This window comes from Artibeus jamaicensis, unplaced genomic scaffold (genome assembly GCF_021234435.1).
Source record: "Artibeus jamaicensis isolate MK-2021 breed Jamaican fruit bat unplaced genomic scaffold, CSHL_Jam_final scaffold_916, whole genome shotgun sequence".
NCBI lineage: Eukaryota > Metazoa > Chordata > Mammalia > Chiroptera > Phyllostomidae > Artibeus > Artibeus jamaicensis.
The window spans coordinates 492,625-519,490 of record NW_026522059.1 but is presented as its reverse complement, the minus strand read 5'-3'; the positions used below and the strand labels follow the sequence as shown (position 1 = coordinate 519,490).

The 26,866-nt window shown below is 61.0% G+C and overlaps 5 protein-coding genes across 7 annotated transcripts; 3 read left to right on the top strand and 2 right to left on the bottom strand.

Annotated features, from left to right (window-relative positions):
- Positions 1 to 33: 33 nt before the first annotated feature.
- LOC119064709 (sphingomyelin phosphodiesterase 5-like) lies at positions 34 to 3,108 on the top strand. Of its 2 annotated transcripts, XM_037166563.2 has the most exons (8): positions 42 to 408; positions 532 to 1,446; positions 1,544 to 1,616; positions 1,844 to 1,984; positions 2,064 to 2,153; positions 2,240 to 2,303; positions 2,381 to 2,516; positions 2,591 to 3,108. In XM_037166563.2, exons 2-8 carry the CDS (start codon positions 619 to 621, stop codon positions 2,681 to 2,683), a joined length of 1,425 nt encoding a protein of 474 aa, XP_037022458.2. In that variant the 5' UTR covers positions 42 to 408; positions 532 to 618; the 3' UTR covers positions 2,684 to 3,108. The 2 variants fall into 2 exon arrangements, 1 of the variants encoding a protein (XP_037022458.2); XR_005085452.2 differs by lacking the exon at positions 2,591 to 3,108 and having other exon boundaries at positions 34 to 1,446; positions 1,844 to 1,989; positions 2,381 to 2,469.
- OPLAH (5-oxoprolinase, ATP-hydrolysing) lies at positions 2,749 to 12,095 on the bottom strand. 2 transcript variants are annotated; one of them, XM_037166494.2, is made up of 27 exons: positions 11,922 to 12,095; positions 11,392 to 11,615; positions 11,122 to 11,313; positions 10,554 to 10,653; positions 10,352 to 10,475; positions 10,035 to 10,230; positions 9,799 to 9,964; positions 9,566 to 9,704; positions 9,421 to 9,488; positions 9,025 to 9,290; positions 8,785 to 8,897; positions 8,528 to 8,698; positions 8,186 to 8,323; positions 7,956 to 8,094; positions 7,740 to 7,852; positions 7,378 to 7,529; positions 6,747 to 6,907; positions 6,557 to 6,658; positions 6,311 to 6,485; positions 4,851 to 5,035; positions 4,577 to 4,723; positions 4,346 to 4,480; positions 4,014 to 4,163; positions 3,735 to 3,892; positions 3,475 to 3,635; positions 3,188 to 3,285; positions 2,749 to 2,946 (listed from the first exon to the last, which is right to left on the bottom strand). In XM_037166494.2, the coding sequence occupies exons 2-27, from the start codon at positions 11,560 to 11,562 to the stop codon at positions 2,800 to 2,802; spliced, it is 3,867 nt and encodes a 1,288-aa protein (XP_037022389.1). In that variant the 5' UTR covers positions 11,563 to 11,615; positions 11,922 to 12,095; the 3' UTR covers positions 2,749 to 2,799. The 2 variants fall into 2 exon arrangements, with proteins under 2 accessions (XP_037022389.1, XP_053516959.1); XM_053660984.1 differs by lacking the exon at positions 11,922 to 12,095 and having other exon boundaries at positions 11,392 to 11,889.
- Positions 12,096 to 12,890: 795 nt separating this feature from the next.
- LOC128626722 (speriolin-like) lies at positions 12,891 to 13,181 on the bottom strand. Its single transcript, XM_053660929.1, has one exon. The coding sequence runs from the start codon at positions 13,179 to 13,181 to the stop codon at positions 12,891 to 12,893; it is 291 nt and encodes a 96-aa protein (XP_053516904.1).
- A 4,500-nt stretch (positions 13,182 to 17,681) lies between these two features.
- Positions 17,682 to 19,737, top strand: EXOSC4 (exosome component 4). The gene is made up of 3 exons (XM_037166587.2): positions 17,682 to 18,008; positions 19,014 to 19,220; positions 19,329 to 19,737. The coding sequence occupies exons 1-3, from the start codon at positions 17,838 to 17,840 to the stop codon at positions 19,686 to 19,688; spliced, it is 738 nt and encodes a 245-aa protein (XP_037022482.1). The 5' UTR covers positions 17,682 to 17,837; the 3' UTR covers positions 19,689 to 19,737.
- Positions 19,738 to 19,831: 94 nt separating this feature from the next.
- On the top strand, positions 19,832 to 24,153 carry GPAA1 (glycosylphosphatidylinositol anchor attachment 1). Its single transcript, XM_037166526.2, has 12 exons — positions 19,832 to 21,025; positions 21,218 to 21,397; positions 21,480 to 21,591; positions 21,726 to 21,873; positions 21,954 to 22,055; positions 22,142 to 22,338; positions 22,409 to 22,605; positions 22,697 to 22,850; positions 23,015 to 23,110; positions 23,263 to 23,453; positions 23,535 to 23,705; positions 23,820 to 24,153. Exons 1-12 carry the CDS (start codon positions 20,952 to 20,954, stop codon positions 24,061 to 24,063), a joined length of 1,866 nt encoding a protein of 621 aa, XP_037022421.2. The 5' UTR covers positions 19,832 to 20,951; the 3' UTR covers positions 24,064 to 24,153.
- The last annotated feature ends 2,713 nt before the right edge of the window (positions 24,154 to 26,866 follow it).

Below are 26,866 nucleotides of genomic sequence, written 5' to 3'. Positions count from 1 at the left end.
CTCCTTAGGGTAGGGACACAGAGCTGTCACTATTGTAGGGAGGCCGTTTCTCATCTGAGGACATGTCCTTTGACTCAAGGGCTGGACATCGCGCTTCTGGGGAGACAGCAGGGGTGGGGTGTACCCCGAAGTCTGGCCACAGGGGCGCCAGGGCAATTCCACGCGGACGTGCAGGAGGCGGGAGGGAGCACTCACCGAACGTCCCTCGCTAGCTTTGCGCCCGCCCGCGCTGAAAAGGGTCGCCCTCCGCTTTGTGCGGGCTGACCCTCCAGTCAGGAGGGTCTAGGGGTTCTCCCTGCGGCCATCAAGCGAGGGCGGGGCAAGGAGGATCTAGGGCGGGACTGCGAGGCCAGTGTCTCTTCCGCTTTCCCTTTTGTTCTCTTCAACTGCCGACGAGATTTCGCGAGGGTGAGAGGACGGTTTCCCCGGACACATCACCCCCTGCGCTCGCGCCCCCAGGCTCATGGGTACCTTCCTGCGACAGCGCACAGATTGCGCCACGGGGCCTTAACCCCTGCGGCTCCCCACCAGCTCCGGCGGACGCACCCACGAGTCAACTTCAACGGTGGAAGCGAATGAGTTGCGGGGGTGCCCCGCGGCGGAAGAACCCCGCGCACCATGCAATGTCCGCCAGACTGGCCCCCGGTGCCTGGCGCCTTCAGGCCCTCGCCCTTCCCCAACTCTCTGCTGCATGCCCTCCACGGTCTGGCCCGCGCGCTGCTTTTCCTGGCCTACTGGGCCCTGGACCAGCTGCTGGGCTGTTGGGCGCCGATTGCGCGCCCCAGCTGCCTAAAGTGGCTGAGAGCAGCCGCGGGAGCCGGAGCAGCGCTCCTGCTGCTAGTGCTCATCGGTCTGCCTTTGGCCCTACCGGGCCTGCTGCTCTGGCTGCCTCTACAGGCCTGGCGCCGTCCCTTCTGCTACCAGCCCCCTCCGCAGTGCTGGGCGCCTCCTGCACCCTGGCGTCCCCCAGCTGAGCCCGTGCGCTGCTTCAGCTTTCTCAGCGCCAACGTATGCCTGCTCCCCGACGGGCTAGCACGCTTCAGCAACTTGCGGCACACCCAGCGGCGAGCCGAAGCTGTGGGCGCGGTGCTACTCGCTGGCCTGCGGCCCTTGCGCTATGGGACTATGGGCTGCAGTCCACCAGCGACTGGGGCGCCCGGCGGGGTGCTGATAGCCACGGTGCCGGCGGGTCTGGACTTCGTGTGCCTGCAGGAGGTGTTCGATCTGCGTGCGGCGCGCCGCCTGGTAAGCCGCCTCGCGCCCAATCTGGGCCCAGTGTTATACGACGTGGGTACGTTCGGCCTGCAACCCGGGCCGCACCTCAAACTGCTGGGCAGTGGACTGCTGCTGGCATCCCGCTACCCGCTGCTGCGCGCCGCCTTCCGGTCCTTCCCTGACGCTCGTCGCGAGGACGCGCTGGCCTCTAAGGGACTTCTTTCTGCACAGGTAACCGCCCACAGGCAGTGGCGCTCCCCTGCCTGGGAGGAGGTGGGGTGTGGTGAGGAACGGGCGAGGGTTGTTGGGGTCGTCCGTGGTGTTGCAGGCACAAGTGGGCATCCTGGACGGGCGCCGCGTCGTGGGCTTCCTGCACTGCACGCATTTGCAAGCGCCAATTGGTGAGCCCTACAGGCGTGAGCACGTGTGCAGACTGATCTGCCTCTGTGTGGGGGTGGATCCCCCTCCCCCACCGTTCTTTCCCTGCCCTGGACCCACGAGTTCCTGAGTGCCTGGGTGGGCCCACAGATGACTGGGAATGGCGGGGGTGGGCAGGTTCTGCTGTGCCCCGGACCAGATATGACACCCTGGGCTGAACCTCCTTCCACCACCACCCCCACTCCTTCAGAGGACGGGCCCCTGCGCTGCAAACAGCTGACGATGCTGCTGGACTGGGCCAAGCAGTTTGAGGCTGAGAGCGACCACGCTGATGAAGTCAGGGCCTTTAGCGTGCTCCTGGGTGACCTGAACTTTGACAACTGCTCGCTAAGTGAGGCAAGGCTGTAGTGGGGCGGGGCGGGGTGAGCGGCGGCCTGGCCCCGCCCACCTAATGCTATCTTTCTCTGCAGACCACGCACTGGAGCAGGAGCACCAGCTTTTCAACCACTTCCAGGACCCCTGCCGGCTGGGCACGCGCCAGGAGCAGCCGTGGGCCCTGGGTACTGCGCCCAGGCTGGGGGCGGCCCTAGGGAGGGCCCGACTGCCAGCACTCCCGCTCACAGAGTCCACTCCCGCTCTCTCCCAGGAACGATATTGAACACTTCCAGGCTCCACCACTCGGTAGCCTGCTCGCCGGAGATGCTTCGGAGGTGAGCGGCCAGATGGGGGCCAGGCACCGCCCAGAACTGAGGGGTGCTCTGGCCTTGATGACACCATCCCTCCTCAGGGCCCTGGAGAAAGAGGAAGGGCGCCACCACTACCTGGCAGGCCCTTGCCACGGAAGCCCCCGGGCTGAGCCCTGGCGCGGCCGGCGCCTGGATTACATCACCTACCGGGGAGCGCCGGGAGGCCTGCTGAGTCCAGTAAGTGCCAGAGCTCAGGGTGCTGGGCCGGCTGGTGCTGGGACCACCCCCTTAACCTGACTGCCGCCCCCCAGGAAGTAGAACAGGTGACATTCAGCACCGCCCTGGCGGGGCTCACAGACCACCTGGCCGTGGGACTTCGGCTCCGAATTTCGATGCCTTCGTGAGGCGACAGCGGCGAGGCAGGGTTGAAAGACGGAGGGGCAAGGAGGCACAGCGTGAGCCTGGCGGGTAGCAGCCGGAGCGGGACGACTGAATGGATCTTTATTGTGCGCGGGCTCCCTCACACAGCCTCCTGGGCCCTGCGGTACTCGTAGACGCTGCCTCGCTCGGAGAAGGGTGGGGGCTGCGGGGGCGACACGGGAGGCGAGGCAGGGTCCTCGGGGTCCCCGTAGCCCCCGCCACCTGGTGTGTGGAGGCAGAACACGTCCTGTGGAGCAGAGGGGCAGGTTCAGCATAGGCAGGGTCCCCACCTGCCTCCTGCTGCAGTACCATCCCCACAGCAGCGCATCCACAACACTGGCCTGAGCTGTTGAGTCTGGTTTGCTGTCCCCTCTCCTTCAGGAGCCAAATTAAACTGAGTCTCTGGTTATTGTGCAACTCTGTTCCCCTTCTCCGGGATGAGAGCTGCCCGGGGATGGAGATGGGACGGGACAGATAGCAGTCCTTACCCCGGGGTACACGGTTACCGCTGTCTTCCCGCCTAAATTCACCGTTCGACCGTCCTTGCGGATCAGCAGGTTTAGGCCACGGGCACCAGGCTCACCCCCTGCAGTAAAAGGCAAGGCGCGGGGTGGCCAAGGAAGCAAGGAAGAGAGAGGCATGGGGTGGCTTGGTAAGGAGATAGGGGGAAACCAGGAGAGAGGGAGAAGATAGAGGGGAAACACGCTGGGTTAGGGTGAGGGAGAGAGACTGGGCTGCTGGAAGGGCGGGGGGGGGGATCGAGGGAGGTGCTCACCGTGGAGCCCGTAGGGCTGGAAGGCACGGCGTTCGGTCAGTACGGACAGCAGCGCCTCCTCGCGGAACAGCAGCTCACGGACGACACCATCGCCGCCTCTGTAGCGGCCGCGGCCCCCGGACCCCGGCCTCAGCTCGAATCGACGCAAGATGACTGGGTACCTGCGTAGGCCAATGGCTCTGCACAGCCGCCCCCCCCCCCCGCGCGCCGTTGGCTGCCCAGCCCCGCCCATCTCCCTGAGCCCCGACCACATCTCGCACCTGCTCTCCAGGATCTCGGGATCCGTGATGCGTGTGTTGGTCATGTGGCTGTGCACGCCGCTGCGCCCGTGCCAGCCGGGGCCCGCGCCTGCACCTCCAGCCACAGTCTCGTAGTAGCCCATGTGGGCGTTGCCCAAGGTCACGTTGTTCATGCAACCCTGGCAGGGACAAGCCATGGCTGCGAGCCTGGGCGACATCCACTCCCTGAGAGCCCCAGCCCGCGGCCTCCCCAGCCCCCACCCCCAGCAAACCCTAGAGGCACCCACCCGCCTGCCGTACCTGGGAGGCGGCGCAGGCTCCGAAGGCGCCCAGGATGACGTCCACCACGCGCTGCGACGTAAGCACGTTGCCGCCCACCACGGCCGCCTCTGGGGATGGGTCCAGGATGGATCCTTTAGGAATCACCACTTGAACTGGCGTCAGGCAGCCCTGTGCAGCCAGGGGCCAGCTCTCAGAGGCAGTCGGGAGAAACTTGTCTTCTCACAACCAGCACCTCCGGGACCAGCAGTCCGTTATTGGGCTGCTGGGCTGACTTTGACCCAGGCTCACTCCGAGTAACCTGGGGCTTGGGGTAGACCTGCTGACCTCACATGCAGGACTTGCCTGCGTACCTGGTTGAGCGGGATGTCTCGGCCCACCAGACAGCGCAGGCAGTAGATGAGGGAAGACAGTGTGATGGCCCGCGGTGCGTTGAGGTTGCCGAACACCTCCGGCCCAGTGCCGCTGAAGTCAAACACCGCACTGCCCTGGCCACCCAAAGGAGAGGTCATCAGCTCTAAGGCTGCCATACTCCACACATCCCATTCGCCCCCTTCCACCGCCCCAGTTGCCGGCAGCCAGACCTGACTCAGGTTGATATGCACACGAAGTCGGATGGGGGAGCCATCATCCATGTGGTCCTCTGCAGAGACCTCCAGAGGTAGGCCCCGGGCCTGCCGAGAGGTCCCGAAGGCCCGAAGCATGTCCCGAACAGCCAGCTCAGCGTTTGCCTGGCAGGGATTGGGTTCAGAGTTAGCCATGCCGCCTTCTGGGTGGGCCAGGTGCTTCCCTCCCCTACTTGCCCAGCTGCCTGGGGGCTGGCACAGAGTCACCCCCGTGCTCTTGCCCCAGGCCCACCTGAATATGGCCCATGTAGGCCTGCACCACGTCCAGACCGTACTGCCCGATTAGCTCCCCCACCAGCTGGATGCCCTTCTGGTTGGCTGCCACCTGGGCTCGGAGGTCCGACAGGTTGTCGTGCAGGTTCCGGGTCCCGCTGCAGCCGGGAATCTTGCCTGGAGCCCGCAGGGCCTCTGTAACGGCTGGATGTGCAGAGTCACCAGTAAGCCGCTCTCCAGCCTGGGGGCTGCCTTCTCCGTACCTGCTGTACCTCTGCTGGGCACTGTGGGCCCCCATGTTGGCCCTGCTGACTCCCTCCAGTGCCCTGAAAACCCACAGCTTCCTCCCATTGGCTGAACCTTCTCCTTCCCACACCTCAGCCACCCCCACAAACACCCCAGGACGGGGCAGGCAGTGGGGCCAAAGAGGACAGTGTGTGACAGGCATGTTTGTCCCTCGGCAAAGTCTCCTCCTTCCTTCATTTCCTCTTGTCCTGCCTCTCCACCTCCGGAACCCACCTTTTATAGGCTTTTTTCTGGGCCTCCCTCCTGGTCCCCAGAAGAAAAACCACTTCCCTTAACTGTCCCTCACTCACACTGCCCTCAGCCCTGTGGCCCCACTGGCCCCCAAGCCAACTGTTTTGAAAGACTAGCAGTGTGACCATCTGTGCAGTGACCCCCCCCCCAGATCGGGACAAAGACTCCAGTGTCCCCTTGAGCAGAGCAGGTCCCGGCCCAGAGGCCATTCCTCACTTCAGGATAGCCCTGCTCACGTCTAGGCCAAGGTTCTCTCTGAAGCTTCCTGGCCACTGGGCCCTCTGCCAGGTTCCTGTGCATGCCCCTCCCATGACCCCTGCTCCCTGCCCTCACCCCAGATTGACCAAAGGAGCCGCCAGACCTAGGTCACTCTATTCATGTCCTCGGCAGCCTGTGGCTCTATTACACCACCCTCCACCCCACACGACTTCCTGTGACTCTGGGATGGCCCCTGGGCCCTTAGATGCCGACAGCCTCAAGCCAGCTGCGTACTTCCCGACGCTCCTCCCTCCCAGCCCTCACTGCCGCTCCGTCCCACCTTCCCCGCAGCTGCTCTGTGCCCACTCAGAGCCAGAACCTCCGTCCGCCAGCTGTTGGTCCTCAACTGTTCCCCTCACCCCCAAATCCCATCAATACCAACACTGACCTCCAAAACAGCTGTGTCCACCCCATCCTTGCTGCCCAGCTTAAGGCTCAGCATCCACCCAGTGCAGACCAAGTACAGATTGTAAACACCTTGAAATAGACTCCTCGCCATTCTGTACCCAGTCCCCTCAGTGTCCTGGCCAACTCCCCACTCCCAAACCACAGAGGCCTTCCTGGGCCCAGGCAGGACTCATCTCCAGTCCTCTGGTCGCCTCTGAGAGATGTCACCACCTGGCTCCCCCAGCTTCAAGCCAGGCCTAGGCCGGGGGGCTGCATCCTAGGCCCACTGCTGCTCACCCTCTTCCTGGAAAACTCCTCCCTGGACGAGCTTGAAGGACAGAAAGACAGCACCCTCCTGCTGCAGTGTGGTGGAGTGCGGGGGCATGGAGCCTGGCGTGATGCCTCCGATGTCTGCGTGGTGCCCACGGCTGGCCACGTAGAATACAGGCCGGGTCTGTCCTGGCCAAAACACCTAGGAGCGGAGGGCAGCAGTCAGCGACGTGGCTTCCCTGCCCCCCAAGGTTCCCAGGCAGTGGCCCTCACCGGCGTGATGACGGTCAGGTCTGGCAGATGGCTGCCCCCTGCGCTGGGGTGGTTGCTCAGTAGCACGTCACCAGGGTGGAGGTCAGCCCCCAGGTGCCGGATCTGAAGCCGGTACACAGGTTGAGAGTGGGGAGGAGAGGGGGGCAGAGGCGGGGCCAATGAGAAGGGCAGGAGGAGGGGCCCACCAAACCTGGAACTGCACGGTCTCCTGCATGGCGCCCAGGTGCACAGGGATGTGGGGGGCGTTGGAGACCAGCCCCCCATCAGGCCCAAAGAGGGCGCAGGAGAAGTCCAAGCGCTCCTTGATGTTGGTGGAGATGGCCGTGCGCTGCAGGATGCGGCCCATCTGCTCTGAAGGCACAGAGTGACCAGGTGCCGCTGGCCCCACCCCACCCAGAGCTCACCCGGGCATGGAAGGGCAGCACCCAAGTCCCAGAGCCAGGACCAACAAGAAGCTGGGGCCCCACGTCAGTCTGCCCTGCCAGGCAGGGAGAGAGCCTGGTGCCCCCGGCCCGATGCTGCTCAGATTGGTCTGAGGCGCTGAGCCCACTTCCTGTCCACACTGTCCACAGGCCAAAGACAATCCCAGATCACGCGGGGCTGCTAGTAGGAGGAGAGTCACACTCTTCTCAACGTCTACTAGTTCAGAGGGCCTGTGCCATCTCAGAGCCAGGGCCTCAGTGCCCGCCCTGTCACCAGCCAAGATTCTGCTTCTGCCTCTCCCCCAGGTGACACTTTCTGTGCCCACCTCTGCCCGGTAGGCAGAGCATCCACCAGACACTTGCAGGGAGCAGGGCCCGGGGGAAGGTGGTGTCACTCACCAGCAATGCTCATGAATCGGTGCGAGAAGATGGACAGGTGGATGGGGTCGAGCTGGGCACCCACCGTGCTGGGGGCCTCGGCCCCCACTGAGACGCGGATGTCCCCAGTCTCAGTCACCTCTGCCTGGCAGCCTGGCTCCACCAGAATGGTGCTGGGGGCAAGGCCATACCACAGTCCCAACCAGGGACCCCACAGCCCCAGGCCGGAGCACATCCCAGCCATGATGGGACCCAAGAGTACCTCAGACCCCTGCAGCCTTGGGCCAGAACCCCCCACCAGGGCCCCACAGCTAACTCAGGCCCCCACAACTGTAGTCCCAACCCACACCCCTATGGCCCCACCCGGCCGGCCCTCAGCCTACCTGTTGCTGTCAATGATGAGGCAGGGCCCCTGAAGCTTGTGCCCATAGGCCAACTCTCCCAGCAGGTACACGGGAGTCTCCTGGTAGCCCCCCTCAAAGTAGCACTGGGTCACCTGAGGAGGTGTGGGCGGGTGAGGCTGCAGGTCCAGCACCCAACCCCAGGACTTCCTGTGTGCCTGACGGTGCGGGTGGGTGTGCACAGGCAGGGTCACCAACCTTGTCGACCCGGGGAGGCCCCGTTTGGGCTTTGGGGACGTCCTCAAGGCGAAGGCCACTGCGGCCAGTGCCCCGCACCCGCACATCGTCCACCACCACCGGCCGGTCGGGGATGATGAAGCCAAACTCCCGCATGTACCTGCACCCACCGACCCGAGGGGGCCATCAGGGCCAGACAGCCAGGCCCACAGGCCCCCCCACCAGGGCTCCCAGGACAGGAGCTTGCCTACCTCTCCACAAATGCTGCCCCAAAGTCACCGGCACGGGGCGAGCGGGCAGTGGCCGGGTGCTGGTGGGCGGACACCATCAGGGCGCAGTCTGTGCCCTGGTAGCGCAGGTGCAGGAAGCTCTCAGTGCTGATCTGGGACCTGCCGTGGTCACCAGGCAGGCCTTTCACACAGGGCTCCCTGCAAGGCCGCCTGTCCTGCCTCCTCTAGTCTCACGGTCCATCCCCCCTGAGCACTGCTCCAGGGGGCCAGCCCCATCTGGGGAGGCGGGCATCAGACCAGCCTGCAGCTCACCTGGGATGCATGAGCCCTCCCTGCCCAGCCCGGCCGTCCCCAGAGCCCCACCTGGGGAAGCCCTGGGCCCGAAGGGCGTCCACACACTGCTCCTCCAGCCGGCTCAGCCTCTGGTCCAGCTGCACAAAGGTCTCAGGCGCATAGGGCAGGGAGCAGGGCTCCTGGGCCTCGTGCACCACATCTGCCAGCGCCAGCCCCAGTGCCGACAGCAGCCCACTGTGCCTGAGGACACAGGGCCACGGGCGATGAGAGCGGCCTCCCAAAAGGGGTCCCCCACCCTAGGTGACATGCCCCAGGCCCAGACACACCTGTGAATGTGCACGGTGTCCATGCCCAGGGCTCGGGCAATGGCACAAGCGTGCTGCCCACCAGCTCCCCCAAAGCAAGCCAGCACATGTGCTGAAGGGTCATGACCTCGTGCCTGGGAAGCCAGAAGAGGGTCAGAGGCTTACTTTGCCCCGCCAGGCTCCCAACCCCTCCCGTCCACGGCGTTGCCTGAGTGGGAGGGGTGGGGCCGGGCCGGGAGGTGAGGGCAGAGGCAGGCGTACCTGCGTGAGGGCGCGGATGGGCCGGCACATGGCCTCGTTGGCCACACGCACGAACCCCATGGCCACCTCCTCCAGGCTCAGCGGGGAGGCCGGACAAGGCCCGTTGGTCAGAAAGCTGTTGATGTCGGTGGCCACAGCCTCCAGGGCCTTTCGGGAGGCCTCAGGGGACAGTGGCTGGTCCTCTCCCGGCCCAAAAATGCAGGGGAAGGAGGCCGGCAGCAGGCGACCCAGCACTAGATTAGCATCCGTCACTGTCACGGGGCCCCCTGGGAGGTGTGCACAGTGTGGGGTTGGGGGCTGGGATCGGGGGACCAGGAGTGGGCAGCGGGGCTCAAGAGGCAGGGGGTGGGGGCCAGGGCAGCATGGAAGGGTCCCTCAGGCAAGTCCAGGTCTTACCTTTCCGGTAGCAGGCAGGGCCTGGGTGGGCGCCTGCAGACTCTGGCCCCACCACAAACAGGCCGGACCTTGGGGGAGGGAGGACTGGAATTGGGGGCAGGCTGGGAGGCAGACAGGGGGTCCCAACCAAGGTCGGGGAGCTGACCTGAAAAAGAGGCGGGAGCCCCCACCAGCTGCTACTGTGTTGATGTCCAGCTGGGGGGCCTGGAGAGTGACTCCTGCTGTGCTGGCCTCAAAGACGTGCTCGAACTCCCCAGCATAGCGGCTGACGTCGGTGGACGTGCCTGGGGGGCGGGCTGGTGGTGAGAAGTCACCCCACAGACCTGGATGCCTGGCATTGCCCAGCCCCACCCAGATCCCATCCTTCTGCCCTCGTACCTCCCATGTCAAAGCCGATGACGGGCTGGCCTCCCTCTGCCCGGTAGGTGGTGGCAGAGTAGCCAACCACACCCCCGGCAGGGCCGGACAGCACAGCCCGGGAGCCGCTGAAGGAGTCCATGGGCGCCAGGCCGCCGTCGGAGCGCATGAACAGCACCTGCACGTCCTGCAGGCAGGCAAGCGGTGGTGAGGGACCGGGCACCCACGGGGCAGCAGGAGCGGGCAGGGGGCCTCACCTTGAGCTGGCCCTGGAAGCCCCGGCGGAAGCTCTGCACGTAGCGCTGGATGGCAGGGGTGAGGTAGGCGTCGGCACAGGCCGTGTGCCCCCGAGGCACGATGCGCACCATGGGCATGGCCTCCGAGGACAGTGACACGTGTGTGAAGCCCAGCTCCCGGGCCAGGGTGCCCACCTGCTTCTCGTGTTGAGCCCACCTGAGACAACAACCCACAGGGCTGCACCTCCCACCGCCACCCCCCACTCAGCCCTAATCCCCACCTCACCCTGGCCTCCTGCCCAGGCAGCTCCCCTCCCCCAGCTCCAGCTCACACTCACGTGTAGGAGTGCATGAGCACCACCGCCAGGCTGCGGATGCCTCGGGACAGGAGCCCCTCCAGCTTCCCACGCAGGCCCCCCAGGTCCACGGGCTGCTGTACTTCCAGCAGATCCCCTGTGCGGCCTGTGGGGAAGCCAAGACCACCCATCAAAGACCCATGAGACCCTGCCGCCCCCAGGCCCCAACACTCAAGGCACACACCTTTGACAGGTGCCCCAGTGCCCGGCTCCCCACGATACAGCACCACACGCTCATCCACCTCCAGCACCTCTTCATACAGCACCTCGGGCATGGGCACGGCCTGGGGGCGGACAGAGGCTCAGAGAAGGCCCAGGCCTGGGGGTCCTTGCTGGGGTCCTGCGTGGGTGGGCATTGCAGGCGAGGGGATATGTCCCAGCATGCCAGTGGACAGGCCCAGGAGACAGAAGTGTGGCCCCAGCACAGCCCACCCATGGGGCAGCTCTCTGCCCCCAGGCACCTGAATGTGGCCACCTGCCCCGCCACAAGAGCAGCTCCTTCCTCCAGCAGTATGGGGGGGTGGACTCCCACCCCTCACCCTGAACAGGCTGGCTTGGGTTGCCGCACACCTGGGGTCCAGGACAGGGCACGGTGGCAGACAGGAGTAGCACATATGACCACTCTGAGTGCTTCTGCTGAGCATGCCCAGAACCTCCTCTCTGCCCATCCGATAGCCTTGAGCTGGCTCCGACACTCCAGGGGTTGCCTACCTCGAGGGGACCCAGCCACCTGCTGGCAAGGGTGAGCTCACCAGGTCAAAGAGGTCCTCGCGGGCCTGGGTGCCCACGTGCAGCAGGTCTCGGAAGCCACGTGTCACCAGCAGGGCCACCCGCTCCCCCCGCCGCTCTAGCAGTGCATTGGTGGCCACTGTGGTGCCCATGCGGATGCTGGCGATGCGACTGGTATCCAGTGGCCGGTCCCTTGGCAACAGCATGCCCCCCTCCTGGGAACCACAGGGTCAGTGTCAGGCCTCTGGCCCTGGGGTCCCACCCCACCCCACCCCACAGCCCTGCGTGGCCACCTGCTCCAGGATTCGGCGAATGCCTTCAGTGGGGGCGTCCGCATAGTTGGCAGGGTCCTCTGAGAGCAGCTTCAAGACCCTCACATGCCCCCTGGGGCACTGGGCGAAGACATCCGTGAAGGTGCCTCCGCGGTCGATGGCAAAATGGAAGCACCCCTCAGGGCTGCCCATGGTGGCGGGGCTGGAGTCCAGCAGTGACTCTTCCGGCTGGAGTCCTGGGAGAACTGGGCAGAGAGGCAGGGGCGTCAGCAGGGAGGGGGTCTGAAACAGGCTCCTGAGAAGGCGGCGCCGCTGCGAGCCCTGGACCTGGGGGATCTGCGTCCCTCGAGCACGGGGAGGCACGGGGTTGGAGCAGGTGCGGGGAGCTCCACTTCCCAACGGCTCGGCTCGACCTTTGGGCCAAGGCCTGTAGGACACCGGACCCGCCGGAGCCTGCGCAGGCGACGGGGCGGGGCCGCAGCCCGGAGTTCTGCGGAGCGGGGACGCAGCGCCCTGGAGGGGGGTGGCGACGGTCCTGGTCCCGGGCCCACCTGGCCTGGTGGCTCCGCGTCTCTTGCCGTCCGCTTGGGCCGCAAGGCTTGCCCGCGCCAGCCCCGGCCCGGAAGCGGGCCCGCCCCTGCACGACAGGTCCTGGCACGCCCGACTCTCCCATTGGCGTCAAGCTTAGCCTGCCAAGAGCCGCCCCCGCGCTCCGCAGCCGGCCTCCCAAGTACAGCTGGTGGGGGCATTCCAGCCCGCTCCCGGACGGGGCGGGGCTGTGGCGCGGTGCCGCGCGTCTCCTCCCCTGCGGCCCGCCTCCAGACACCTTGCCGTCAGGCTGTGCGTTGCCCGGGCACCCACTCGTGTCTCCCCTTCACTTTGTGCGGCCAGAAGCCCCAGAGCGTCGTGCTAATGCCACGAGGCCTGGGGTCACCTGCCACCTGCCTGTTCCAGGGCAGCTGCCCATTTGCAGCGTCTGGCCAAACGTTATGCGCCCTCTTGGGTGGAGTCCCTCCTCCTTGCACCCCACCCCAACCTGCCAAAAGTCCTGTTGCTACTTCAGCCGGCAGCACGGATATCCAGAGCCCACCACTCTTCACTCCCCTGCCCTAGGCAAGCCCCTCACTTCTCACCAAGACTGTCCATCCCAGCCTGTCCCCCATCAGTCAAGGAGCCAGGGTGGGGGAACACAGAGCATGACCCTCAGGCTCCCTCTGCCCCGTGAGGCCCTCCTGGTCCTGTCTACCCTCCGCTGCCCCACCACTGGCCTCAGCAAACCCAGTTCACTGCCACCTCAGGGACTTTGCATAGACTGTTCACTGAGAAAACTCCACCCCAGCCCCGTGTCTCCCACACTTCCGTCCAGCTCTGGTCCAATGTCATTTTCTCAGTGATGCCACCTTCTCTCGGCTGCACCTATTAAAGGAGCAGTCCCTCTGCCCCGGGCCCTTGCTTTGTTCAAATTCCTCCAGAGCCCATGGCATAGCATAGCCCCGGGGCAGGAATTTCCCCCCTCCTTTTCAATGTATTGGCACAAAGCAGGCCCCGGAGTAGAGCCCCTGCAGCCCCTGCTCACCCTTTTCAGCATCCTTGAACTTGATGGTTTTGCGCCGGGGCAGGCGGGGGCTGGAGGCCACCTCAGCCAGGAGCCCAGAGCTGCAGAAGCCCAGGGTGCTGCCCCGGTTCCTGAGCACCAGCTTCAGCTCCTGGTTCTCCTGGATCAGCTGCACGAGTCGCCGCAGCTCCTCGTTCTCCTGTGCCAGCCTCTGGATCTCATGCCGCAGACCCTCGTAGCTGCTGAGGAGGGACATGCCCGGCATTGGCGGGGGCAGCAGATGGCAGCAGCAGCCGCCAGCCAGGAACAGTAGGCCCTGCCATTGTGAGGTCAGCACTGCCCCTGCCCCCACGCCTTGACGGCATTCCATTCCAGGGCTCAGCAGTTCCAACTGCTTGGAGCAGAGCAGAGAGTACAGGACCTCTGACCTCTGACCTCTGGCCTCCCCTCCCAGGGCCAAATAATCAGCAAATCTAGCCTCACTCCAGGCTTTGGGGTCCCTGTAAAAAGGTCCCTACTGGGGGACAGAAGCTTCTTCATCCCAGCCCAGCACAGACGTGTTGCAGGGAGGGCAGTCGAGATTCAGGCATCCCCCCCACCCGCGCGCCTGGGCGCTCAGCGTCCCGCCCGCCCATGCCAGGTGGCGGGGTAGGTGACCGGGCACAGTGTTGGAGTGGTTACGGCCAGCACAGCATCTGAAGGGTCTAGAGCAGCAATTTTCAACGGTTTTCATCTCATGATGCACATAAACTAATTACCAAAATTCTGCGGCACACCCGCAAATATGTCTTTTACCGATCTGACAAAAAATAGGTATAATTTTTATTCATTCACAATGGATGGGTATTGTGGTGTTGATTGTTGTTGATTTTATTTGATAATGTAAGGGTTAAGAGGGCAGTGCCCCTGACTAAATCGTCAGATATCTCATGTCTTAAAAATTCTTACAGGCCCTGGCTGGTGTAGCTCAGTGGATCGAGTGTGGGCCTGCGAACTAAGGGATCACGGTTCGATTCCCAGTCAGGGCACATGCCTGGGTTGCAGGCCAGTTCCCGGCAGGGGACACATGAGAGGCAACCACACATTGATGTTTCTCTCTCCCTCTCTCCTTCTCTTCCCTCTAAAGATAAATAAATAAAGTCTTTTAAAAAATTCGTACAGCACACTGGTTGAAAATTGCTGGTCCAGACGGTGGGTGTTTGAGCTACCCTGAGGGAGGGGCCCCTGGAGCGGCGGCGGCAGGCGCGGGACAGCGGTGACTCAGGTGCCGGGCTCGGGAGCAGGGTGGGCTGCTGGCCATGTCGGGCTGGAGCAGGAGGCCGAGAGAGGGACCGGGTGGTGCTGGGCGTGTCCAGGGCACAGAGAGTGGCACTTCCCTACGGAGGGCAGGTGCCCGGGACGAGGCCCCGCATTCGGGGCCTTTTCCTCGAGGCAGGCAGCAGGCAGGCCCATGAGAGGTCTGAGGACTGCAGATTCCTGGGGCAGAGGAGCCACCCCATGGCGTTCCCTTACTTTATGGTTATTGCTCATTTCACACTGACAGTTCCTTTTCATTGGTCTGCTCAGTGCAGTGTCCACTCATCAACAAGTAGCTTCTGCTGGGGCGGGCGTGTGCCTGCCCCACAGGCCTCGGTGGGGAGTTCTCACTGGTGCTGCCTGTTGGGGGATGGCTCTGAGAGCCGTGTTCCGGGGGCTGGGAGGCAACTGCACTTAATCTCCATGGAAATAATGACCATTTTAATGGTGGGTACAATTAAGAAAGAATCCTATTTGTAAGGGTTGTGGGGTAGAGTCTTTTTTTGTTTTGTTTTAAGATTTTATTTATTTAGGGTGGGCGGTGGGTTGAGGGGGAAATGATGGCAGGAAATTGGTGGCGGGAAAATGGAGACAACTGTACCTGAACAACAGGGTTTATTTTTAAACATTTTATTTCTTTATGTTTAAACAGAGGGGAAGGGAGGGAGAAAGAGTGGGAGAGAAACCTGAATGCGTGGTCGCCTCTTGCACAACCTGGGCTGGGAACCTGGCCGCGACCCAGGCATGTGCCCTGACCGGGAATGGAACTGGGGACCCTTTGGTCTGCAGGCTGGTGCTTAATCCATTGAGCCACTCCAGCCAGGGTTGAATAACAATTTAAAAAATTGTATTTATTTATTTTAGAGAGAAGGGAAGGGAGACAGAAAGGGAGAGAAACATCGATACGAGAAAGATACATCAATCCTGGCCTTCTCACACACCCCCGACTAGGGACCTGGTGCACAACCCAGGCATGTGCCCTGACCGGGGATCGAACCAATGACTTCTGGGTTCTCAAGCTGGCACTCAACCCACTGAGCCACACCAGCCAGGGCAACAAACAGGTGTAGTTTTCACTGTGGCTGCTTGCTCTACAGCAGCAGGAAACTAGTATAGCTTCCCAAGTGAAGGAAGCTCTCAGGACCTGATGCTAAAAGGGGCAGAGCTGTTGTGCACTTGCCCCTGGCAGAGTCCTTGCTCTGAGACCTGGGGCAGGGCCTCCAGTGACTGCTGTGCGACCTTGCCCTCCCAAACCCCCATGAGCCCTCTGTCCTGACAAAGGCAGTCCCTTCCAGTTGCCGGAGGAGGTAGCAGAGGCCTCACCTGAGATGTAGATGGCCACCCAAAGAGGAATGTGCTGCTCGCCCCTCGAGAGAGTCCATATCTTATGCCACACCATCTGAACTGGCCGTGGGTCTTATTTCTGACCAGAGGGAAGTGACAGTGCCTGTGCCGAGCCTTGACCCTGAGAGGGCTGGCCAGAGCAGATCTTCCATGACTGCATGACCCTCTCCCTCTGGATATGACCGAAGGACATACAGCATTCATTCAAGGAGGTCTACTAAGTTTTGATAACAACAGGCATCTGGCATTTGAATCAGAAACTGCTTCCTCCCATCCCGAATCCATGTCCTGAAAGCTCTACTCCAAGAGGATTAAGCCAAGATCACGGGACTTCCAGTTGCAGGGTGGGGGTAAGGCCTAAGAGCCCCCTCGACACCCACCTGTAGGTCAGGCTTCCACACTGCCCCCAGCTCCCCTAGCCCCCCTGCCCAGGTTGGGAGGCAGGATGGAAAGCCGAGCAGCTCCCCAGTAAGGCTGAGCAGGCTGGCTTTCTTTGGAGGCTGTGTTTGGTATTGTAGAAGACAATGGACATCTTAGTGGTGAGAAGTTATGAAATTACCAGTTAACAAATAACCACAAACGTGAAGGCTTAAAACACAGACTTTTATTCTCTTTTGGTTCTGGAGGCCAGAAGTCCAAACTGAGTCTTATGGGCTAAAATTCAGGTGTCAGCAGGAATGGTTCCTTCTGGAGGTTCCAGAGAATTCACTCCTTGCCTTATCCAGCATCCAGTGTGCCTTGATTTGTGGTGACATCATTCCAATCTCTGCCTCCAAGGTCACCTTGCCTTGTCCTGTAACCACGTTTTCCTCTGCCTCTACCTTAAAAGGATACTTGTGATTACATTTGGGGCCTCCTGGGATAATCCAGGACAGTTTACCCATCTCAAGGTCCTCAACATAATCACATCTGCAAAATTCCTTTGCCTTATAAGGTACATTCACAGCCTTTGGGGATCAGAACCTGGATGTCTGTGGAGGACGTTCTGCAGCCTGTTACACTGGCTGGATGTGGGACACACTTGAAATTTTTCCCTGACCACACACTAGTCCATCAGCAGAGGGCGGTGCCTCACTGGCTCCGGGAGTTAAAGCACACTCTTTACCCAACAGGGGGCGGAACTGTAAGCTGCGTTGACCGAGATATGACTTCCAGGACACCAGGCTTAAACATAAGAACTGGGGGTGGGGGGTGAGCAGTGACATCAGAAGTTGCGCACTGTGGAAGAACTGACTTCACAGTGCTGCCCCAGACAAAACAGTAGGCAGGTAAACTAACGAAACAGCAGCACCAACACACCAAAGGAAACATTGGCTAATTATAATCCAGAGCCCCTAAAAATCATCTAAAATGTCAAGTTTTCAACAAAAAAATTAAAAAACATGCAATGAGACAGGTTAGTGACAGGTGCACAGGAGATGTCGGCAATTGTAACTGCTTTTGAAAGGACCCACCTTTTGGATTTGGACATACACCACTGCTCAGTGGCAGGATACATCCTGGAACACCTACACCATGGGTTTCATGCAGCCAACAAAATACTGAGTTACGCAGAACTATTTAAACGGATTTCATATGGTTATTTTTTTATTGAAAAACAAAGTGTATGAAATGATCCCATTAAAAAATAACCCGAGTTCCAAAAGCTGTCTGACTGCACACGTATTTGCGAATAATTTGTATGTAATTATGTGAGCATGAAGAAACACATGGAAATCACCATTTATAAGGATAAGTGAAATAGGGGGAGGATCGTGCGGACAGAAGAACCAAGCCAACGTGAAAAATTAAAACTGCTCTAAAAAGAATATCACCATGTGCATGCATAGTACAGAAGCACGTGTCTATTTTCAAATGGACAAATGTGAGCACTAAATGGTAAGAAAACAGGAGAAAGTGTGTCTCAGTTTGGGCGAATGGATGCATTTACGTCCGCGAACCCCTAAGGGGACTCCCGAATCCAGAGAAGCAAAGGCGAGCCGGGCGCGGCCTATCAGGGCGGTGTGGGACCGGACGATTATGCCGCAGCGCCTCTTCACCCCGGCGGCCGCAGGAACTGCGCTACGGAACCGGACCAGCCCCGCCGAGGCCCACGGGATCCGGAAGTGAGGAAAGAAACCGGAAGTGGAGGATCTGGGAGGCTCGGAACAGTCGTTCTGAAAACGGAAGTAGGGAACCGGACCGTGGAAAACTGCAGATTCCCATCAGGTCGGAAGTGGGGCGTTTAGTGTGGCTCTGCGGAAGGCAGAAGCTGCTCAAGCTGCCCGACAGCATGGCGGGGTTGGAGCTCCTGTCAGACCAGGGCTACCGAGTGGACGGGCGGCGCGCCGGGGAGCTGCGCAAGATCCAGGCGCGGATGGGCGTGTTCGCGCAGGCCGACGGCTCCGCTTACATCGAGCAGGGCAACACCAAGGCGCTGGCCGTGGTCTACGGGCCGCACGAGGCGAGTGGACTTGGCTCTAGCCGAGCGACCTGGGGGGGGGGGGGGTTGGGCGGCGGCCGCCAGGCTGAGCAGAGGCCCTGGGGGCGACCGCTCGCGCACGCTGCCGGAGTACAAGCTCAAGCCCTTGCTCTGTGGTACACGGTGGTTCCTGCCTTTTTCATCTGCCTCTGACGCCTGCGCCCTCCACTCCTCCCTCCTCTGGCCCTCCAGAGTCCCAGGCATGCTCCCCCTCATTTCTTCACCTCTCTACTCCGATTTCACTGTATGAATGACACCTCCCCAGACACCTTATCCATGTGGCATGTCCTGTGCCCTACAACTACACGCTCTCTGCACTTGTCACCTCAGACACCAGTTTAACTTATCTTTCCTCATCTTGAGAAAGCTCCGCGTGCACAGAGATTTTAAATAAAATCCCTTCGTTTTATTGCCAGCTTCCAGAGCTGTAACAAAGCCTGCCAACACAATCACTGAAAAAATTGTTTGCTCCGTGCATGGGTCTGGGAGCCCAGCTTTCCTGGGGGAGCAAGCTAAGAGAGGACAGACCAGAGGGAGTGGAAGCAAGCACGGCACCTCTGCAGAGCAGAAAGGCCACTGGCGGGGGAGATGGGGAATAATTCTAAATGAGCTTGAGAGGTTTCTGGAGAGGCACAAACTTGGGGCATTGTGGACTACGGGGAAGATTTAGGATTTTATCTGGTGGGAAGCCTTTGGAAGTATGTGGTTGTGTAGAGGAAACAGACTGGCTCTGGCTACAAATGGAAAGTGGACTGGGAGGGGATGAGGCAAGGGTGAGACCAGGGAGGCCTGTTAAGAGAGGTAAGACCCACAGGTAATGGTGGCTTACAGTTGACCAGGTGGCCTTCTGTCAGACTCTGTTTTGGGGGTAGTTGCACTTGTGGGATGTTGGAAGGAGAGGGGCTGAGGTTTGGAACTGGAGCCAGAGGAAGGGGCAGTGTGAGCTGAGAGAAGTGGGCCAGGCTCACGTGTCCTTTCTCCCCCCAGATCCGGGGCTCCCGGGCCCGAGCCCTACCAGACAGGGCCCTGGTAAACTGTCAGTACAGTTCTGCGACCTTCAGCACAGGCGAGCGCAAGCGACGGCCACATGGAGACCGGAAGTCGTGCGAGATGGGTCTGCAGCTGCGTCAGACCTTTGAGGCAGCCATCCTTACGCAGCTGCACCCACGCTCCCAGATTGACATCTATGTGCAGGTGAGCAGGCAGCAGCCCTCAACCTGGGGAAAGGAAGAAGATGGAGGGAAGTGGGGGTGAGGGCAGGCAGCCTAATGGACTGATGCCACTGGGGCGGGGTCCTGGCAGGTGCTGCAGGCAGATGGTGGGACCTATGCAGCTTGTGTGAATGCAGCCACACTGGCAGTGCTGGATGCTGGGATACCGATGCAGGACTTTGTGTGTGCCTGCTCAGCTGGCTTCGTGGACGGCACAGCCCTGGCAGACCTCAGCCATGTAGAGGAAGCAGCAGGTGGCCCCCAGCTGGCCCTGGCCCTGCTGCCGGCCTCAGGCCAGATTGCACTGCTTGAGATGGACGCCAGGCTTCACGAGGACCACCTGGAGCGGGTGCTCGAGGCCGCTGCCCGAGCTGCCCGAGATGTGCACACCCTGCTGGACCGTGTTGTCCGGCAGCATGTACGTGAGGCCTCTATCTTGCTGGGGGACTGAGCACCCTGCCATCCATTTCCAGAATAAAATGCACACACAGTCCACTGCACTTTGATCTCCCCACAGTAGTTCAGAGCTTGGCCTGGTGCTGGCTTTTGGGGGTGACTAGGGACCTTCCACCACACATGAACTTCAAGACTCAGGATTCAAATCCTGAAGAAGAAGGTGTGGAGCATTTGTCCCTGGGTGCAGAGAACAGCTCGTACCCAGAAAAGTTCAAGACAGCGGAGCAATGAGGTGTGGCCTGGCAGACGGAGCCAGGCCATCAGATTGTAGAGCCTGTTATCCTTACCCCAGCACGTGCATGGCCCTGAGCACAAGGGCTTAGGTGACACTCAGCTGGCTGTGCATACCCACCGTGGAGATTGGGCAGTGAGCATGTCCCACATCCTAGGGACTATGACTTGAACTAAATGGCCCTTTTTTCCCTAAAAATTCTGGGTCGGTCCTACTTACCTTCTGCCCCAAAAGTACAGACACACCTGGAGTTTTCTCGCTGCAGGTCTGACCCACCCTCAGTGGGACACAGACACCCCCTCCATCTCTTGCTCTCAGCCCTGCCTGAGCCCTGACCACCAGCCCCTGCAATCTACACCCAGAGTCTGCTCCTCCCCTAAATTCCTGGGCACTTCCTGGCCTGGACAGCACCCCCAGCTTCTCTGAAACCCATTCTGGCTGGTAGTGCCATTTACACCTTCCTCCCTGTGGTCCTCTGACCCCGATGGTGGGTTCTTGCTGTGATTCCACTGAGGCACCCACTGCCATTTTTGGCGACCGACATCCATAGAAATGAGTCTGCCCAAGTCTTGGCCTCGCTGTCCGCAGGAGCCCCTTCTGACCAGTCCACGAGCACTCATCTTTCATTTCCAGTAGCAGGACCTTCACGATTTCCTCTGGGCATCCATGCTGTGGTTGCTGCCTCCAGCTTTCCACCCACCTGCCCAATTCACCCTCTTCTGATTCGCCTAAAATCCTTGAACCAGGGCTGTCTCCTCGCGCCGACTGGCCACGACGGCAGGCTGTCGTCCTCACTGCTCTGGCACTGCGGACCGAGAACCCAACCCTTAGTGCTCGGGTCACACCCATCCGCCTCGATCCTGTGCGGAGGCCTCGCTGGGTGGGCTGGTACCGCGCTTGCGCGGCAGCGCAAGGGCCGACGGGACCGGAAGTGCGGGCGGGCGCTGTGCAGAGCTTGCGAAGAGGGGTGGGCCGGGCCGGCGGCCTTGGCTGGTTGTCGGAGCGTGGTCCTGGAGCCGTTCCTCCATGGGCCTCCTGTCGGACCCCGCGCGTCGGCGCGCACTCGTCCGCCTCATTCTGCGCCTCAACGCACCGCTCTGGTGAGTGCAGGGCCCGAGGGTCTGGGGCTTGCCGGCATTACTCGGGGCATCAGGCCGGGGTCAGCTCTCCCGTCGGGAGTAGCTGGTGCCGGGACTGCGCATCTAGCTCCCTCAGACACGCCCCAGTGTGGAGGACAAGCCGGGGACCCTGACCGGCTGACGCTCCATGGTCTCCGCCCCCTCTCCCCGCAGCGTGCTGAGCTATGTGGCGGGCATCGCCTGGTTCCTGGCGCTGGCCTTCCCGCCACTGACCCAGCGCACGTACATGTCGGAGAACGCCATGGGCTCCACCATGGTAGAGGAGCAGTTTGCGGGTGGAGACCGGGCCCGGAGCTTTGCCCGGGACTTTGCTGCTCACCGCAGGAAGTCGGGGTGAGCGGTGGAGCCGCGGGTATGGGGGACACAGGTGGTCAAGGCCAGGGAGCTTTACTCAGAGGCTCTCTCGTGTCTCTAGGGCCCTGCCAGTGGTGTGGCTGGAGCGGACTATGCGGTCAGTGGGACTGGAAGTCTACACGCAGAGTTTCTCCCGTAAACTGCCCTTTCCAGATGAGATCCACGAGCGCTATGTATAGTGGAGGCGGGGGGGGGTGGTTTGGGGCCAGGGGAAATCCTAGTGGGCATTCTATGGCAGAAGGGGGAGAGGCCTCAGCCACATAACGGTGGGGTCGTGCTGAGGCTTCCCCACCAATGCTTCTCGCAGATGGTTTCAGGCACCAACGTGTATGGCATCTTGCGGGCCCCACGCGCTGCTAGCACCGAGTCTCTGGTGCTCACCGTACCCTGTGGCCCTGAGTCTACCAACAGCCAGGCTGTGGGGCTGCTGCTGGCACTGGCTGCCCACTTTCGGGGTGAGTCACAGAGGCTATTCCTAGCAAGGGAGGGTTTCGCCACTGCCTCAGGTCCTGCTCATCCTGCTTCTGGCCTCCAGGGCAGATTTACTGGGCCAAAGACATCATCTTCCTGGTGACAGAACACGACCTTCTGGGCACAGAGGCTTGGCTCGAAGCCTACCACGACATCAATGTCACTGGTGGGTGCTCTTGTCCTTCCCTGGCCCCTCTCTCAGGCCACTGTCCTCACCAGCACCATTGGCAGCTCACACACCTGCTTCTACAGGCATGCAGTCATCCCCTCTGCAGGGCCGGGCTGGGGCCATCCAGGCAGCTGTGGCCCTGGAGCTGAGCAGCGATGTGGTCACTAGCCTTGATGTGGCTGTGGAGGGACTCAATGGGCAGCTGCCCAACCTTGACCTGCTCAACCTCTTCCAGACCTTCTGCCAGAGAGGGGGGCTGCTGTGCACACTGCAGGGCAAGGTAGGGCTGCCTGCCTGGGGGGTGTGGGGCCTGGGGGTGGGTATCTGACCCTGTCTCCAAAACCTCAAAGTTGCAGCCCCAGGAATGGACATCGGTAGACGGGCCACTGCAGGGTCTGCAGACGCTGCTGCTCATGGTTCTGCAGCAGGCCTCTGGCCGCCCCCACGGTCCCCATGGCCTCTTCCTGCGCTATCGCGTGGAGGCTCTAACCCTACGTGGCATCAACAGCTTCCGCCAGTATAAGTATGACCTGGTGGCCGTAGGCAAGTAAGTGGCTCTGGTCCCTTCTTTCCATGCTCAAGGCAGGATAAGGGTGCCTAGGGCCCTGGCCAGCCTTGACCCTGTCCCTCACCGGCAGGGCTCTGGAGGGCATGTTCCGCAAGCTCAACCACCTCCTGGAGCGTCTGCACCAGTCCTTCTTCTTCTACCTGCTCCCCGCCCTCTCCCGCTTTGTCTCCATCGGCCTTTACATGCCTGCTGCTGGCTTCTTGCTCCTGGTCCTTGGTCTCAAGATATCCTCTGCAACCCCACTGTGCACCTGTGGCTGGCCTCAGGTCTCCTTCACTCTAGGCTGAGGAAAGACCCCATCCTCGGGGTGAGGGAGTGGGGGTGAGCCCTGGGTTCCCCACCAGGTAGATCCCATCACACGTCTCGTCAGGGTCCTTGACTAGGCCACGCCCTGGAACTGTGGATGCAGCTGCACGAGGCCGGAGTGGGCCCTAAGGACGCTGGGGCGGCATTTGGGCCTAGTCCTCCCCTACCCCCAGCACAGGTGACGATTCCCCCACTCTGCCCCTAGGGTGGGCTTCTAGACTCCCAGGGGGTGGTTACTGCTGCCATTCAGTCTTAACTGGTAGGGGTGGTGAGGATCCTTGGCCTTGCCTGGCCCCAGGGTCCATCTCCAGCCACCTGTGTGCCCCGCAGGGTATAGGGCTGGCTTCCCTTGTGGCACCCTTGCTGATCTCACAGGCCATGGGCCTGGCCCTCTATGTCCTACCTGTGCTGGGCCAGCATGTGGCCACCCAGCACTTTCCTGTGGCCGAGGCTGAGGCTGTGGTGCTGACGTTGCTGGCCATCTATGTCGCTGGCCTGGCCCTCCCACACAACACCCACCGGTGAGGAGCTGGGCTGGGTGGGCACCGGCAGGGGACACCCTGGACACACAGGCAGCTGACTGTGAGTCCCTCGCCTTGCAGTGTGGTGAGCACAGAGGCCCCAGACAGGGGCTGGGTGGCACTGAAGCTGGTGGCCCTGATCTACCTGGCACTACAGCTGGCCTGCATCACCCTCACCAACTTCTCACTGGGCTTCCTGCTGGCTGCTACCATGGTGCCCGCTGCCGTGCTCACTAAGCCCCATGGCCCCCGGTATGTGATGGTCAACCCCCTCACCACAGACTCACCCTCACACAGTGCCCTTCCACCCCAGTTGGTGTCTTTGCCCCCAACTCAGAGCCCACCTGACCCCGCTTCTCCACCTAGGCCGATCTATGCTGCCCTGCTGGTGCTGACGAGTCCAGCAGCCACACTGCTGGGCAGCCTGTTCCTGTGGCGGGAGCTGCAGGAGGTGCCACTGTCACTGGCTGAGGGCTGGCAGCTCTTCCTGGCGGCGCTGGCACAGGGCGTGCTGGAACACCACACCTATGGCGCCCTGCTCTTTCCACTGCTGGCTCTGGGCCTCTACCCCTGCTGGTTGCTCTTCTGGAATGTTCTCTTCTGGAAGTGACAATAGCTTGCCCTGTGGCATGCAGACTGCAGTGGGAACTCCCCACCCTCATATTCTCCTTCCTAGGAAATAAACCAGTATTTTGTCTCAGTTGTCCTGGGTCTCCTGGCCCACTGTCCCTTGTCCATGTGGGCCCCTGGTTCTGAGGGGGAGAGGCTCTGCCTGCAGGGCTTGGCATTCCTGCACAGCCCCTTCCTGCACTGCCCTTGTCCACTTCCTGGATGGTATCTCTGCCAGCCCCAGAGGTCTCTGCATCCCAGTCCAGTGCTGTAGGAGGCACAGTGCTGGGTAAGAAGAAACAGTGGGCAGGGCTAGGGGGTCTGACAGGAGCTAAAGCAGGCAGAGACCTGGTGCCATTGTACTTGGGGCTGTGGGGCTAGAGCCCTGCAGGGGAGGCTAGGGTGAGGCATGGGGGCCCAGCCAAGGCCAGGACCTCCGTGTGGACTTGGGATAGAGCAGAGGAGTGCCCAGCCCAGCTTCCTTGGAGCTGAACCAGGCCAGGTGCCCATTGTGGGCATGGTGGGGGAGCCCACCCAGCACCACCCAGAAGCAGGCAGTCCGTGGGGCTGCAGTGCCCCAGGGGAGGACACTGATGGGCCAGCACAGAAAAGTGCTTATTCTGAGACCCCTGAAAAGAACTGGGACAGCAGTAGAGGAACAAAAAGCAACACCATGTCACACTGGGGAAGCTTTCCTGTCAGGAGGGCTGAGGTGCCCCTGCCAGCACCCCAAGGGTTAGTGAGTACAGCCGTCACCAGCCTCAGTGTTCACCGCACAGCTGCGCCTCCTGGAAGATCAATGCCAACCGGTGTCCTTTGGGTACTGCTCGTGGCCTGACAAGTCCCATGGAGGAAGCCCCAGCCCCCAGCACCTGTCTGGCCCTGCTTCTGTGGTGGGGCTTGTCTCCTGTCAGCAGCTCCTGGTCCACAGTGGGGGACCAACTGGCACAGTCTTGGGGCCAGCACCCACAGGGGTTTTCTCTGGAGTCTCCAGAGGTCCCTGTTGGTCCCCTGTTAAGGGGGCATTTGCCCTCTGACCTGCATTGGGGGGATCAGGGTAGGGCGAGGGTGCCATAGACCCACTGTGACTAGCAGTCTATCTTTGGCCTGCTGGTCCCCAAGGTGGTAGAATCTATTCACTTTCTATATGGAACAAGGGTCCTCAGGCTTCCACCCCACCCCAGGAGCACCTCCCAGGCTGGCCTCTCTAGGTCTCTCCCCTGGTCTGCCCAGCACCTGTTGTCCGCGGGCCTCCTGTCATCCAAGGCGGGCGGACATCTGCATTTTGTCATGGTCTCCTATAGGCTCTGTCCCTGTGCGCTGGCATCTAAAATTCCCTCCAGCCAGACTTTGGCCTCAATGAGCCATTTTTAACTGGACTTAGGCAGTCACTTAAACACAAGTCATGAAAATACATTAAGTCATGCAACACACAAGTGGGGACAAAAGCTAAAAGATCATCTTGTCCTGACTGGTATGGCCCAAGGGGCTGGGCATCATCCTGCAAAACAAAAGGTCACCAGTTCTGTTCCCAGTTAGGGCACTTACAGGCAACTGATTGATGTTTCTCTCCTCTTTCCTCCTCCCTTCCCCTTTCTAAAAATAACGTAAAAACAAAAACAGATTCCCTCAATTGTACCTAAGCTAACCTGTGCAGAATTCTTGGGGACTGCACACAGGAGTTGAAGGGGGACTGTGGGAGCATTCCTGTCTGATTTTCACTGTCACCTGACTTTTTTTTTTTAAGCTAGGTGGTAAAGATGCAGGTCAGATGTAAAAGGGATGAATATAAAACCCTGAACTTTCCTCTGAAGATGTGGGGCAGTAGCAACTGCTCCCCCAACATCAGTTCTGAGTCAAAGAGCCCCACCTTTGACTGGAGCACAGGCCACCCCCAAATAAGGACACTCCCAGTCTGTCTGCAGCCAGGTGTTACCTTGTGACTGCACTGTGGCTGACAGGAAATGAGCAGCAACTTCAAGGGCAAACTCTGAGACCTCACACAGCCTAACCTTCACAGCCCATCTCTCTCTTGCCCATAGGAATGTGGGAGTGATACTTGGGACATGAGGGACAGCCCACACTGAGGATCAGAAGCCATCACAGCAGCCCGTGGTTGCTAAACTGGGCATCTTAAACAGGGACAAGGAAAAGTGAGAAAACTTTACCTCGCTTAAGCCACTGTTATTCGGAGTTTTCTGACACTCTGATCTACTTCCAACCAATACAAGAGTGGCTACTGCTGAACCAGCTCACATGGGGACCCTTAGGTGGGGCCAGCGGGACAGATTTACAAGTATGTGTATGTGTGTTGTGTCAATAATCATCCTCAATATCAAGGTCGATATTAAGTCCTCCCTTGCCTCTCCAGCCCCAGAAGAGAAGCACGATGGGGACAAGCACTTTCTTGCACAGAACCAGGTACACCGCAGAGTGCTGAAGGAAAGAATCAGATGCTGGTGAGCTCAATCATTGGGTCCAGAAAGAAGCTCCAGGGGTAGACCTGCTGCCTTCCACAGGGGCCTGGAGGTCTGCTTATGTGGGGTGAGGGCCACCAGGAGTCGAGGGCTGAGGCCTGGGGACACTGGCCGGGCAGGCCACTTCAACCACTTCTCAACACCCAGCCGCCTCTCAACTACCAGGCTGTACAGATGCCCTCCTTGGGCTTGGGAAGCCTCCAGCAACTGCCCTGGGTGTCCGGGTCTCCTAGGTGCCCTCGACGACCCTTTGCCAAGTTGCCCACTCCATCTGAGGCTTCAGGAGTGTCAGGACCTTGGTGGCTCTCCGGGCGGCATTACCTGTGA

What these genes read in the sequence shown, in the direction of transcription:
- LOC119064709 (XM_037166563.2), top strand. Translation starts at nt 619, where the DNA reads ATGCAATGTCCGCCAGACTGGCCCCCGGTGCCTGGCGCCTTCAGGCCC. An exon ending in GCATTTGCAAGCGCCAATTG is followed by an intron (nt 1,617 to 1,843) that starts GTGAGCCCTACA and finishes CCACTCCTTCAG; the next exon opens with AGGACGGGCCCCTGCGCTGC. An exon ending in CGGGAGGCCTGCTGAGTCCA is followed by an intron (nt 2,517 to 2,590) that starts GTAAGTGCCAGA and finishes GCCGCCCCCCAG; the next exon opens with GAAGTAGAACAGGTGACATT.
- OPLAH (XM_037166494.2), bottom strand. Translation starts at nt 11,562, where the DNA reads ATGGGCAGCCCTGAGGGGTGCTTCCATTTTGCCATCGACCGCGGAGGC. An exon ending in GACACCGTGCACATTCACAG is followed by an intron (nt 8,699 to 8,784) that starts GTGTGTCTGGGC and finishes CTGTGTCCTCAG; the next exon opens with GCACAGTGGGCTGCTGTCGG. An exon ending in CCCGAGATCCTGGAGAGCAG is followed by an intron (nt 3,636 to 3,734) that starts GTGCGAGATGTG and finishes TGGCCTACGCAG; the next exon opens with GTACCCAGTCATCTTGCGTC.
- LOC128626722 (XM_053660929.1), bottom strand. Translation starts at nt 13,181, where the DNA reads ATGTCCCTCCTCAGCAGCTACGAGGGTCTGCGGCATGAGATCCAGAGG.
- EXOSC4 (XM_037166587.2), top strand. Translation starts at nt 17,838, where the DNA reads ATGGCGGGGTTGGAGCTCCTGTCAGACCAGGGCTACCGAGTGGACGGG. An exon ending in TGGTCTACGGGCCGCACGAG is followed by an intron (nt 18,009 to 19,013) that starts GCGAGTGGACTT and finishes TTCTCCCCCCAG; the next exon opens with ATCCGGGGCTCCCGGGCCCG. An exon ending in AGATTGACATCTATGTGCAG is followed by an intron (nt 19,221 to 19,328) that starts GTGAGCAGGCAG and finishes GGGTCCTGGCAG; the next exon opens with GTGCTGCAGGCAGATGGTGG.
- GPAA1 (XM_037166526.2), top strand. Translation starts at nt 20,952, where the DNA reads ATGGGCCTCCTGTCGGACCCCGCGCGTCGGCGCGCACTCGTCCGCCTC. An exon ending in ATGAGATCCACGAGCGCTAT is followed by an intron (nt 21,592 to 21,725) that starts GTATAGTGGAGG and finishes TGCTTCTCGCAG; the next exon opens with ATGGTTTCAGGCACCAACGT. An exon ending in GACCTGGTGGCCGTAGGCAA is followed by an intron (nt 22,606 to 22,696) that starts GTAAGTGGCTCT and finishes CCTCACCGGCAG; the next exon opens with GGCTCTGGAGGGCATGTTCC.